Source organism: Emydura macquarii, unplaced genomic scaffold (assembly GCF_026122565.2).
Source record: "Emydura macquarii macquarii isolate MOO-44397 ecotype Brisbane River unplaced genomic scaffold, CSIRO-AGI_Emac_v2 contig_2897, whole genome shotgun sequence".
Taxonomy (NCBI): Eukaryota; Metazoa; Chordata; order Testudines; family Chelidae; genus Emydura; species Emydura macquarii.
Genome location: NW_027133034.1, coordinates 55,130 through 68,951, shown reverse-complemented (window position 1 = coordinate 68,951; position 13,822 = coordinate 55,130). Strand labels below are relative to the sequence as shown.

The 13,822-nt window shown below is 41.2% G+C and overlaps 1 protein-coding gene across 3 annotated transcripts in view; it reads right to left on the bottom strand.

Moving 5' to 3' along the window:
• PUM3 (pumilio RNA binding family member 3) overlaps positions 1 to 2,956 on the bottom strand; it is a 38,003-nt gene extending 35,047 nt beyond the window's left edge. Inside the window, exons 1-2 of one of the 3 annotated variants that reach the window (XM_067569342.1) lie at positions 2,930 to 2,956; positions 1,309 to 1,400 (exon numbers count right to left, since the gene is read on the bottom strand). In XM_067569342.1, coding sequence (XP_067425443.1) covers positions 1,309 to 1,390 — 82 coding nt within the window. In that variant the 5' untranslated portion in view covers positions 1,391 to 1,400; positions 2,930 to 2,956. Of the gene's footprint in view, positions 1 to 1,308; positions 1,401 to 2,267; positions 2,394 to 2,929 lie in introns of those variants that run through there. The other 2 variants (XM_067569343.1, XM_067569341.1) reach the window with 2 other exon arrangements.
• Positions 2,957 to 13,822: the final 10,866 nt, after the last annotated feature.

Below are 13,822 nucleotides of genomic sequence, written 5' to 3'. Positions count from 1 at the left end.
AATCTGTAACAATGTTGTATCCCTCCCACCTAGCCTTTTCATCATAGCCTTATGATCCTTTTCCGAGTTTTCCCTTAAGTCCTTCATACAGATGCAATGCAATATCAAAGCTGAACAGTGGATAATTCTAAAGAAACAAAGTTGCCTTATTTATAAATAAGAGTTTCACTGCGACCGAAATCTAAGGCCCTAATCCTGCAAACATCTATAAACATGCAATTTGAGGAACACAAGTAATCTAATTCATGTAATGTGAATGGGTGCAAGTTAGTTTCTCTTTGGCTTGTATCTGGTGGCTCTAGATACAAGACATAGTAATAGATTGCTCTCTCGTGGATGCTTAGAAAACTTCCACCAACAAAAGCAACCAGGAATATATGGCATAAAATGGCTAAATGTTTTGTGTGATGGTTGCAAAGAAAACTGTGCAAGTTTTCTAAAGGACCAGTTTGACAGTAAGGACTGCAAACTACAGGAATACAACAAGCATACATTTTAGCAGAGCAATTTCTCCTCTTTTCTGTTTAGTAAATGCCTCTTGAAAACACTTAAAATATCTGTAGTATTCAGTTAAGTGACAGCACAAATTGCAGTAGGTACTTAGAACACTGCAAGAAAGTACAGAGATCTTACATACAACTTATCCTCTCAGTTGAACAATTAGATTATTTTGCTCTTAAAATAAAACCAAAATCTTACGAGAAAATAATTGGCAATGAATTTGTTTAGACTTATGCTTCCTGAACCTAATAAAGGACTTTGTTCTTGATAATATTAATTATTCATATATGTCATGCATGTTATTTTCACAGTAAAACAGATTTGTACCATTAATCTGCTATTTGGTGATAATGCTGAATATATTCCCCCTTGCATTTAATAAAAACAAGCAATGCAGTGAACATGAAAGTGAAGAGACAAGCACTCACTTGAGCTATAGTTTCCTAAAGTGCCTCAATCCTAATTTATAGCAATTTTGTTATTCCAGTTGTGAGAGATTCTCTTAAGCACAGAATGCAAAGAGATTACATTCTTCAGCATGGTTGGCAATGTGGGAAAATGTGGACTAAAATGAGAACAAACATTTTCAATTTTAACCCAATACAGTATTTCAGATCAGATTTTGAAAGCCACAGGTTTTGCAACCCGCTTGCGCCATCACAGCTCCTCATTTTCAATATTATATTTAACATATTGTTTGTACGATTGATCCTTTTATGCAAATGAATTTGAGTTTACTGTACCCGCTGCATTCTTCACCCCTTAACTAAGAACAGTTTTATGATATAGTGTTCTTTGCAGTCTTACCATTGACTTTTTTAAATTTATTTTTTCTTTGTGGTGCTTTTCCACTTTTTCCTGTGAATCTCTTTTTACCTTTGGCTTCCATAGCGGTGACACTGAAATACAGAAAAAGAGGCACAACTTGTTGGGAACCATGAATGGTCACATCTGTTTTAGTTCTAGAGCATAATGACATCTTTAATTTAAAAATAAATTCTCTCTTTGTCATAAATTATATCATAGAACTGACAAAAGAAAAAAGAAAGGTACTAAAAGACTGATAATTCATAATTTTGTATTTCTAACTTGTGCTTTTCTCATTATAAATTTAGTTTCCCATTTCTCTTGTAATCATTTGGGCACCGGATTATCAAACCAGGTTAACTAAGATTATAACTGCCTGTTTATATTCAATGTTATTCTACCTCTATTTTTAACAGAAATGATGAAAGTGACTGCTATAACTGAGTATTTTTAATTTTTTTTTAATAACATCAAGCTGAACACTAAGTAAATGTTATGTTTATCACTAGGAAAATCTGTACGTCTGCTTTTTAAGGAGGCATTATCTGTTTTCACTTCTAAAGATCTAGATCCTGCAATTAGATGCAGGATGAGGACCTAAGAAAAGTAAAATCAAACTAGATATGAAACCTTATTTACTAAATATTTATTATTTTTACTGTACCCAAGAGTACAGTAGTTACCTTAAGGTCTCTGCCTTGAAGAGTACAGAATTAATATAGCACTAACAGGTTAGGATAAATGCAAATAAGGAAGTGAGACTGGGCCAGGGATACATAAATAAAGCCTCTCTATCCTGCAATCACTTATGTGCATGCTTTATTTTAAGCATGTGAGTAGACCACTGACTACTCACATGCTTAAAGTTAAATACACAAATGTTTGCAAGACTGGGGCCTAAAATGTACAATAACGTAGACCAGTAAAATGTACTTATTAGAAGATCAAAAATAACTCACCCCATCCCACTCAATCACTGACTCTCTCTAAATTAACCCTGTTAGAGGCTGCTGCACAAACAAGTTAGGGGGATGTGAAGGAGGAGGCAGAGCCCTGCTGGACAGGTGCTGGAGGCAGGCAGTGCCCCATGCGCAGGGGGCGGTACTGAAGAAGTCAGACAGCTGTTGCTGGGCGAGGAGGAAGGCGCTGACAGATGCCCAGGCTGGCACGAACGGCACTGAGCGGGTAGGAAGGCGTGGGGGTGGCAGCGTCCAAGAAGTTACCCAGCGAGGACGAAGGAAGAGCGTAAACTCTGAGCTGCACCTGCCAGCCCTCAGTTCACCCTACACAAGCCCGCCTCTGCGATGCCCGGCGAGGCGCACAAGTTCCGCCGACACAGGCCAGCTGCGCTTTTCCCTCCTACGGTGACGGCGCGGGAAGGCGTTCCTCAGCGGGGCCTGTCCCCTCACCCAAGTGACTCGCCGGCGCCGCCCCCGCCAGACACACCAAGGGAAGGACCCAAAGGGCGACCTCCACCTCACGCTAGCGCGGTGCAGCCGGACGGAACGGGTCCCGCCCAGCCCAGCCCAGCCCAGCCAGGAAGTCGCGGAGCAGACCCGCCCCTCCCCACACGCGACAGCCAGCGAAGAACGGATAACTGTCACCGAAGCCCCCTACTCACCAAGACACGTGCGCTCTCTACCGTGGCTGCGGGAATGCGTGCGCACCACTCCCCCTGTTTTACGGCTTCCGGGGGGAGGGGGGTGTTCCTATTGGCTAGCCAGAGGTAGCGCGACAGCGTCGGGGCACGCTGCCGTAAAGCTCATCGCAGGGGGCGGGGTTGTATTAGTTCTTGGCCCTGGGAAACGCGGCCAGGATCACGTCTCCCGCCAGCCGCGCTTGGCTGCGGGCGCCCTCTTAGCAGGCCTGGCCGCCGGGCTAAGCAGCGGGGTGGTCCCTGTGCGGGGGGAGATGGGAGCGCGTCCGCCCGCAGCCCCCCGCCCACATGGCCGCTCTGCTTAGCGGGTGGGGGTCCCGTCAGAGCTGGCCGCGTGCGGCTGCTCCCTTGCGGGCTGCAAGTGGAGGATGAGTTCCCGGGTCCGGTTGGGGCATGTTCACAGCAAAGGGCCCTTGATTCCCCGCCTCGTGGAGACACGCTGGGAGCCTGTTTGTTTCCCTGGCACCTTACCAGCTTCCCGGCTAGTCAAAGCAAAGCTCTCTGCCTTGGTTTTGAGCCATGGTAACGGGCCGTCTGGTTCGGTGCTGCATCTTCACTTCCCTGTCGGTGTCACTTTGGGCCTTTCTGGGCCTGCACTCGAGCTGGGGCTCCTTGGCCTGCAGGGCTCCTGCAGGGTTTGAAGAACTCCTTGGGTTGATGCCATTTATCCAGAGATTGTTTTCCTGTTTCTGGGGTGTTCCAGCGTGCAGTGGCCCCATGATGGGTGGCGCTGGCCAACCTGCGAAATCCAAGGAGTTTAACTGCCTCACTTTTGACTCTGTTCTTTTTGTCTAAGAGTAGGTTTCTCTTTAAAAATAAATTCTATGCTAAAGTTTACTGTTTGAAAGTGCACGGGTTGGGTACAAATCCTCCCATGATGGTGCTGAAGTTAATTAGCTGTAGTCTATTCCTTAGTGGATCAGTTCAGGTCTTGAACCAACTCTTGCGTGTTACTTATAGTTGAGAGTCGGCTCTCCCCTTGTGCATTCTAAAACAAGCTCTTCCAAGGAGCAATATTTAAATTAGTGAAAAGTTGTTTCTTTAAAATATGTCAGATATATGTGGGAAGATATTCATTCCAGTTTTAGATTTTAGTTGCTTTGATCTCCCTCAATTTTGTATATTCTGTAGCATCCTTTGACTGATCAGGAGGCCACTACTATAACCCTATCAGTATGTCTATTATGATGATGCAGGAATTTTTATATATACAGATAGGTTTTGAGCTATAAAGCCTAAAAAAGGCCTGTATCTCTGAGACTTTTCCTCTCAGTCCCTTTGGCGCCATACTGCCATAGTTGCCGTAAGTGGCCCCCGTGATTTAAAAGAGAGGGAGTTGCTAGCAGGACATTCTCCTGAACTTTGGAATTTGCTCACCTACTTAAAACTAGATCTTCAGCCTGGCTCCAGCTGTTTTGCATTGCAAAGTGGTTGGTAAACTAAAGGTGCAATTAAGGATTCCTCTACACTCTATCATAGGAAATATGTTGAAGTGGGGAAAGTGTGTGAGTGAGAGATTTTGATCCCTGGTTATCTCAGGATGGGATGGAAAGGAAAGGACTTAGATTAGAATTACTTCCCCCCTCCCCTTCAGCTGCATCATGCTTCGCACAACTCAAGATTTAGCTCTCAGTCGAAAATCGCCTAGATCTGTTGGCCAGAAGGACACAATGAAAAGCATATCTTCCCATTTCCCCAGCTCTTTCCTCTGGACTGGAATTATACACTGAAGTTTGAGAATTGTGGCTGGAGAGGAAGGTTTTATTCTCTTAATTTTAGGGAGGCTTCTGCCTTTATTTTTGTTTGTATTACTTTGTTTATATTTTTAATATATGGCAAAGGCATTTATAGTTCTGTTCTCTGCTCTGGAGGAAAATGTATGTCTTTAGCTCAATGAATTATTACAACAGTCTTGACTTGTGAACTAGTCATTTGTTCAGATATTACTTAATCATGGTAATTACTGTAACTATATATTATCCAGGATAAAAGAAGTAGGTGATAAAGAAATGCATCCTACACTTAAGAGAAGAAAATATGTTTTACAGCAAGCAGATATTTTCCCCAGTTTTACTGTACTTATATTGTTTTACAGATTCATCTATATTTTCATTTTTAAAAATAGATTTCCAGTCCAAAATTAAGAGAAATGAATACACAGAGAGGAGGTAGTGATGGGAGTAGAGGGCCAGGTCTGCTTCTGACATCTGTGGCCAAAAAAACACCAACCCACTATTTAATTCAGAGGCTGCAGGATTGGGGCTACAGCAATAGTTAAGTATAATTTTAGAAGTGGATGTACTGTAAAATTATTAGTAGTTATGTAGTATCATAGATGTGCATACCACTTTACAAAACATACAGAGTTGTCTTGCAATCCACAGATCTGTGAAAAAAATATTTTTCACTGAACATTTGCTTCAGAGAGTGTATACTTCTGCCTCCAAAACTAAAAAGTGTATTCTCTGGATGCCTGTTGTCACATCTCCCAGTCGACCATCTCCCTCTCACCTGTTCACTAGACTTCTGTGGGGGGAGAGGGGAGGAATCCAAACCTCTAGATTGCTAGCTATATGAAGTCTCCACAGCCTGAGTGAATCCCAATCACTGCCCCAGTTTTGTGTTCTTTAGGCACACTCTCAGGGCACAGAGCCTCTGTCTGCCACCCCCACTGGAGAGCTGGATTAGTGCTGACCCTGCAGACTCCCTCATAGTTTAAACACACCCTTTCCCAGAACTCCATCCAAAGGTGTGAGACTTCTGGGTTACAATTGAAGCATATGGTAGTTGAAGTGTATAATCTGTACATATTCTGCATAAGATTCTATTGAACATTTACTTAGCTACTCTCTTGTGCTTTATGTGATTATCATTTAGAAAACAAAAACCCTAAGAGCATTGTCCCTTACTAGCTCACCCTTTTCTTGGGGGCTTATCTGTGTTCAGGAAGGTAGGTAGGGCAGACTACTACATACTGGGTTGCTTTTCCCTCTTGAGCTGGCGGGTTGCCACAAAATTTCAAGACCACATGACAGCGTCTAAAAAGCAGCCCAAAGATCCCAAAACTTGCTGAGGGTGGGGTCAGAAAGTAGCATGAGAGGAGCATGAGGGTGGGGTGAGAGAGCAGTGTGGGGGTCATAGTTTGTGTTGTGCTGGGGGGAGCCTTTGCCAGGTGGCATCCTGCTCAGTCTCCTCAGCTGATCCCTGACCTTTGCCAGGTGATTTTGTAGCCAAATTAACTTCTCCACAGACAAACCAGTTCAGGACAGAAGCCAACTTTTGTCTAGGGTGCTTCCTTCTTGACTAGAGATCAATCAAGATTTAACAAGCCTGTATTATTAGGCCTTTGCCACTACTCCTATTGGAATTTCAGTCCAAAATTGAGGCAAAAGAATAACACAAGACAAAAGGGTGCACCTTTAAAATTGAGTTTGCAGCTTGGTAAAGGTACATACAGAGTTCATAATCTGAGACAATTTATAAATTTTATAGCTGGAATCCCCAAATTACCTCAAACATACCCACCACAACAAACCAGATCGATTGCGTTAGAGAATAAGTAACTGTTCATGACCAAACTGTAACTATAGCATGAGGTTTTTGTCACAGTTTCAGGATGTGGGATCTACAAAGGAACCTAGACGTTGCAAAGCTGAGTGTTGCGACATCTAATTTTTAGGTGCCTAGATAATTACAGGAACAATACTGTGATGTACAAAGCCTGAGTTAGTCACCTAGGCTATGAATGGAGAGAGAGAGGAACCTTACACTTTCATCCACAAAACCAGCACGCTGGGCAGAGAGCTGTCTAAAATAGCCAATGAGTGATGCAGAAGAGAAAGATGTGTGCTAAGTCCCATCTTTCTCACACATATAGGTGCCTACATCTGGGCTGCAGGGAGAAGTCTCTTTCTGCTCACAATTCATAGATGGGAAGAAAAGCGTTTGGCCACGGAAGCTTAATGCAGAGCCCAAAACAAAATGGAGGACCTCTGTTATAACCTTTAATCTAGTGGATAGGGTATGCACCATTGCAATAACTGGGTGGACAAATTTATCCTAATTATGCGCTCAAATTTAAAAAGTATGTGAAAATTCATAAAATGTCACAGTAACTTATAATAATAGATATTGATGGAAAAAGGTACAAAAGGGTAACTGAAAGATTGAATTAGTCTAACAAAAAGGTCTACTGATATAACTCAAGGACTGTGTTAAGATCATACTTGGTAAATAAGAAAATGTAGGTCTAGAAATCAGTGAACCAAAATTGGTGTGTCAGAAACTAGGCCTAACTGGAATAATGAAAGGATGGGCTAGTCCAACCATCACTCCCTCTTTGGGTTGTTAAAGAAAGAGACTTTGAGGGTGAGGGTAATATGGAAGAAGAGAGGGGCTTCTAGAGTGAGCTTCACCATTATGGGAGCTGTTTTCTGGGATCCCAAGCATTCATCATCCTGATCCTGAGAAATGTCCTCACCAGACTGGACAGAAAGTGTGATCCCGATGACATCACCACCCTTACCAGCTCCAGCTGAATCCCAAACACCACCTGAGATGAAACGGGATTGGACTTTAATAGTAGCAGCAGCAACAATAACAGCTCCAGCTCATCTCAGCAAACTTCCCTTTTACCCAAAAAGACAGTTATTACCGTCTTTGATACCATCTAAGAAACTGTCAAACAAGGGGTCTTTTCCATTTAAAACTCTCTCCAGCTCAGGAGAAAGGGAACAAGGGGCATTGTTAAAATGAAAATCTTATTTAATACTTTATATTTAAAATGTTTTTACCATTTTTGCTTCTTTCCTTTATCTTTAATAAAAGGTTGAAGGATTTTGAATGGTGTATTTGCCAAGGTACTAAGCAGCTCCTAGGTCTCTGTACTAAACCCCAAACCTTGTTACACTCTTTAATGTTGAACTGGATTAGGTTAACACCTTTGGCCTATTAATTCAATTTAAAGTAATATAACATCGCCTGGGATGTGGGAGACTCCTAATTCATGTCCTCCCTCTTGAGAAAGAGTAGTGATCTGAACAGAGATCAGCCACGTCTCAAGTGAGTGAGTGCTATCAAGTTATAAGGGAGGGCCACCCGCTCATGTTCTTTGTGAACTCACCTGAGGGGACCTGATCTGGTATTTGTGCTCAGGGGCTGTCTCAGAGCCTGCATTAATTACCCCCATCGATTTTAGTTTCCGGACAGAGCTCAGTAACACTCCCCATGGCCAGCACACAATCCCTGCCTCACAGAGAGACAGATAACATTTAAAAAGTTGATACAGTAGCCTCAAAGATATTGACTGTGTTTTTAATAGTTGTCACAGGTTCCACCCCACCCCGAAAACTGACCCCATTTATCACATTTTTGTACTGTGTATCCTTTAAATTAATATTCATATGGTAAGTAATATTAATATTTGGCTAAGTATTGTGATCAGCTGAATTATGTGAATTAAACCTATTTATGAGTGGGCAGGTTGAAAATAGATTTGGTTTAAACTATTTGAATCCATTTATTTTATTTGTTCACATAATTGTGGTTATTAAGTGAGGTTATTAAGCTGAATTTTATATATTGCAAGTACATACATCAAGGCTATGTCTTTAGCCTGGCAGATTCTTTCTGCATATCATCTCAAAGATATGACCTTTCCTATCCAACCACACAGATAAAACTCTGATCCAGGCTTTCATCAGCTCACGCCTCAGTTACTGCAACATCCGTCTCTCTGGCCTTGACAAATGAAATCTTGCCCCAATCACATCCATTCAGAATGCTGCATCATTTTCATAGTCCATCACTTTGACCACAGCACACCTCTTGTTGCATCTCTCCACCAGCTCCCCTGTCTCTATAGAAACATAAGTTACTTGTCTTAATTTCAAGGCCCTTCACAGCCTATCCCCACTCTATCTATCATGTCTCATTCACTACTGAGAAGTTGACTCCAGCCTCCAATTGGCCATGATGCCATCCTCTCATCACCCACTTGTTAAATTTTCAAACAAGTCCCTCTGAGCTCTCTCCCATACTGCCCCTCACTCTGGGAAGGAGCACGCCACAAACATCTCCAAAACTAAAGCATTATCTCTCTTCAGATCTTTCCTTGAAGCTCTCCTTTTCAATCATATGTACAAAAACCTTGACAATGGTTAGGTTACTGGTGTGCTGAGACCACTGCCTATCATGCTGACCAGTATTGTCTCATTGTTTTCTTTTACTCCCCTGTCTCTGAGTATGCATCTGTTGCCTCTTCTCGTATACTTAATTATAAGTTCCTTGGGGGCAGGGACCATCTTTTTGAGCTGTGTTTATACAATGCCTAGCAAAATGGGGTCCTACTCTATGCCCAGGGCTCCTAGGCACTACAGTAATACAAAAAAATAAATCCTAATAATAAATACTATGCGCCACAAGATGGCACCATTCTCTCTAAAATAATATATGTATGGTTGGTGCTGTGAAATATCAAAGTCAGATGCTGTTTTCATTTCAGCTGATAGGAGGAGTTAGACATAGCCATGTCACTTCCAAATGTAAAAGGATCCCTAGTCATATATGCGTTTGTCATTATCTTTGCTTTATACTTGTAGTTATGAAATAAAGACAGAGTTTCACAAATACTTCTGCAATATAAATATAACTTGACTACAGACGTAATACCAAGATAGACTGACACAGATATTAACTTAATGGAAAAATGGTTCTGTTACTGTTGCTAATATTTTTCTTTTTCTATTATTTTTGTCATGAAGAAACAAGAACTTGCAAAACTTCCTTTTGAGGAACTGTGGGAGCTGTAAAAATACTTGTTAGGTGAAGTCATTCTCTTTTTTGAAAATGAGTATTTTAAACAAAAGGGGCTAAGTGTAAAATTTTATTATTATTATTTTAAGCACAAGAAAGGGAGGGAAACTTTAAGATCTTAACTGTTTAAAGACAGGGTGTCATAGCACATTATTTAGATTTCTGACAAGTTGTGATGCAGCCCTCAGAGTCACAAATGCGAGTCTAATTCTTATGATGCCCAATCCTACCTGAAATATGTCTTCATGGGCATTGCAAGGAACATCTGAGAGTGCAACTGGGTACATGAGCAGATTGAGGGATTTCATTCTTAGTTTGTAACTATCCTTATGAATGTTCCCCCATTCTACGCTTCTCCATTTTCCATTCTTCCTCCCTATCTGTTTTAGAAGGTGTGATGTTCTCTTGTGCTATCTGGACTGGTGAATCACTGTGTCACCCCAATCCCACACTCCTGGAGCCTATCTTACTGTGTTTTAGGTCTATGCACAGTTGCCCCCAACTCAGTAAGTGAGTGCTTCTAGCCAGCCACTCTTTGGGTTATGCAACAGAATGACCCCCGCACTATCCCAAGCGCAGATGTAACCCTAGGAACCTAGTGCTGCCCACTGAACACTGCAAGCTCATATGTTCATCAATTAATCAAAGAAATTGATATGCACTAGCCATGTTACTTCAAATGGAGTGTCTAGCACATCTTAAGCCAAATGGACTTTTTTAGGTGAAATAAATAAATAAATGTATTAAACTACAGAAGGATTTTAAGTGAGTCAGAGGAAAGCAAGTCAGGTTTACTCAAAATAAACAAAAGCCAAACACATTTTAAACTACGCTTAACATTTTTAGCATCCTTACAAACTCAGATGATTCTCACCAGAGGCTTGTTGGTTCCTTTTCAGCCAGGCTCTCCCCCTGGGTCAGCACTTCAGTTGCTTGGTGGTGTTTGTAAATGTAGGTGGAAGAGAGCGAGAATGGCAAAATGTCTCCCCTTTTTAAAATGTTCCTTCTTCCCTCTGGAGCTTCTCCCCTCATTTCAGAGTCAAGTGACCAACAATGTCCCTGTATGGTTTCCTCCATATCCTGAGTCAGTGATATCCTTTGTTGATTCCTTTATTGACATCTAGGCTAGTCCTTTGTTCTGGAATGTTGAGCTGGGTTTGTTCTATACAAGCCTTAACGAGGTGCTCAGAGAGTCTGGCTTGGATATGTTTTAAGCCATGAGACACATCTTTGGGCAAATCACATAGCAGAGCCTCATAACCATATACATGACATTGCAACAAACAACTATGTTCAGTACGTCATACGCATTCCAAAAGCATCTTACATGACATACTTTGCATTAAACAATACACAATTACACTATAAGGGTGATTGTCAGGGTGTGTGTGCAATGTGTCACAGACAGAAATGATAAATATTTAAAAAGAAAGAAATTATAGGCAAAATGATATCATTTAGATGTCTCGCCACCTGATACATGGGCATAGTTAGGTAGTTGTCTTAATTACATCAAAATTGCAGGTGTACAAAGAGAGTAGCTTGAAGTCATGCTGAAAATAAGGCACATAAATTCACACAATCATGAGCTCTCACCATAAATGTTTTGTGTCAAAGTATCAGACATTTTCTTCTGGCATGTTCTGTATTTGAGTGAAGTCTCATCTCCCAACACATTGACATGCATTGTTGATTTCTTGTCCAGAAGAATGACTACGGCATTACATCTCAAATAGGAGCAAATACTGCTATGTAAAGTGTCATTGCTATAATGTTCAGCAAAAGAACATCTCAAGCACAGCCTGGTACCAGTGTTGAATGCCAAACATAGAATACTTCTGTCATAACCAGCAACCAATGGGGCCACTCTGCCTTACCTCTGCCATCTTATCAACAGACACTTTGGTTAAAACAGGCCATGGCACAGTTCCAGCACTGTAGATAGTATTCTGCTTGCTCAGGCCTCCGAGGAAGTGCTCCCATGCTATTGAGGGTCATGTGCCACAACTCAAATGTCATAATGTCATTACAGCCAAACGCTATGAACATTGCCTCCTTTTTGGAGGAACTATACTTTAATCCCTGTGGACAGAGGATTATTTGAAAAGATAAAGTAGGCAACTCAATTTTTTGTTACAGGGTGTGCAGTAGTAATAGAAATCGTAGCAGCAATAGCTCTGTTCAAACTGTGAAAAAACAGAATTATACCCCAGAGTCTGATTTAAAAAATATGAACTGAAACCAATAATATTGCAATTGGATAACTCTCTGGATGGTACACCAAACAGGTACTTTCTTATTTTGTATACACAAATGTGTGTTTGTATGTTTGGGCATCTTATGGAAAAATGTAGGCACCTAGTTCTGAATTTTTTTAATAAAATGTTTTGCAAAAGAAAAGAAAGGAGCTGCTCTTTGACCTGGGGGGGAGGAATCTGTAAGGCCTCCTAAAGGAAGAAAAGGGAAGTGTAGTATTAAGAGCCTAAAGAAAATTATCATCTAAGGTATTGAATGTTTTCTTCCTTAACACAGCAGATACATGGCCAAGAATATTTGTAATTGCAATATAATAGCCATAGCAAATGTGGAATCAGTGTTAGTATATTTATACTCAAGACTAGCTCCTAGCAGGGCATCTACATCAATCTGACTTTGGCTTGCAATCTGAAGAAATCAATGATAACATTGAACAGTACTGGGGCACATGCTACTCTTGCTCCTGCTTCACTCAACAAACTGAAGGGATAAGCACTGTTGTAAAGATAACAAGAAGTTTAAAAATAGAAATTGTTTCACATGTTACATAAGGAGGCACTGAGCATTAGGGTACCACCTCTACCCATTTAATTCTAGCCAAAATGGGATTATATATATTGTCTCTGGTAAAGGAGATCAAGAAAAAATAATGTGTTGACCTTTATTCATACTCTTGCTAACTGAAGTGGGTTTATGACATTTCTCTCAGTCTCACCATTTCCCATTTAGCTGAACGTTTTTTAATATCTCAGAAACACGTTGGCTGTATAAAGCTGTGTGATGTAATGGGTTGTAGCTTAATTGCTCAGGCAACTGCAAAAAGGATGGTAACAACAGAATGTGCCAAGACGCCTGGATTCTATTCCTTGCCCTGCCACTGATTCATGGTCTCCTTTTGGGCAAGACACTTGAAGATGAACTGCAAAGCTAAAATGAAAATGGAGTTAAGCCTAGCTTTTGGTCATAGGTTCACAGAAAGGATCACTGTGATCATCCCTCTGACATCCTATATAACACAGATCACAGACCTTCCCCCAAATAATTCTTAGAGTCTCTCTCTTAGAAAAACATCCAATCTTAATTAAAACATTTAATTGTCCTGAATGCCCCTACTAAACATGTGGTGGAGAGGCAATCAAACAGACGTTTTCACTAACTTTTTATAATTTAATTTTCACCTCTTTGAAGTTCTAATGGCACTGGCTCAGTCACTGAAGATAGCCTAGGTTGCATTGTCCGTGACATTATAGATATCAGTAGGTTGGGTGCAGCCCACGCTAGCTGTGAGGACAGTTGTTCTGCTGCTCTCATAGACATATTGGTTGGTGCAACCTGAGGTGCCCTTTTCCTACCATTCCTTATGGTCCTTTTTGGAATGGGCCTCCTTCTGGCACTCACCTTTGACAAGGGGTTTCACCTTCTACTAGCCCTTCTGACATTCCCTAGAAAACAAAAATTCTATTCTTGTTTCTAAAAATAGTCCACAAGCTGCTCCAATAAAAACTTTAATTATTACATTAGTTGAACTATGGTAGCACCTAGAGACCAATGGGTATCAGGGCCCCATTGGACAAGGCACTGTACAAATACGGAGTCAAAAACAGTCCTTGCTGAAGACTCTCAAGGTCCCTCGATGATCTCTCGAGGTCCCTTCCAGTCCTACACGTCTATGATTTTATCATCTTTACCATCTCAATCCAACATATCTTAACGTAAGCAGGGTTTATTAGTCAATTGAGAGAAAAATCAAAGACACTTGATATGAAATCATGCCTAGGTGATAGTCTG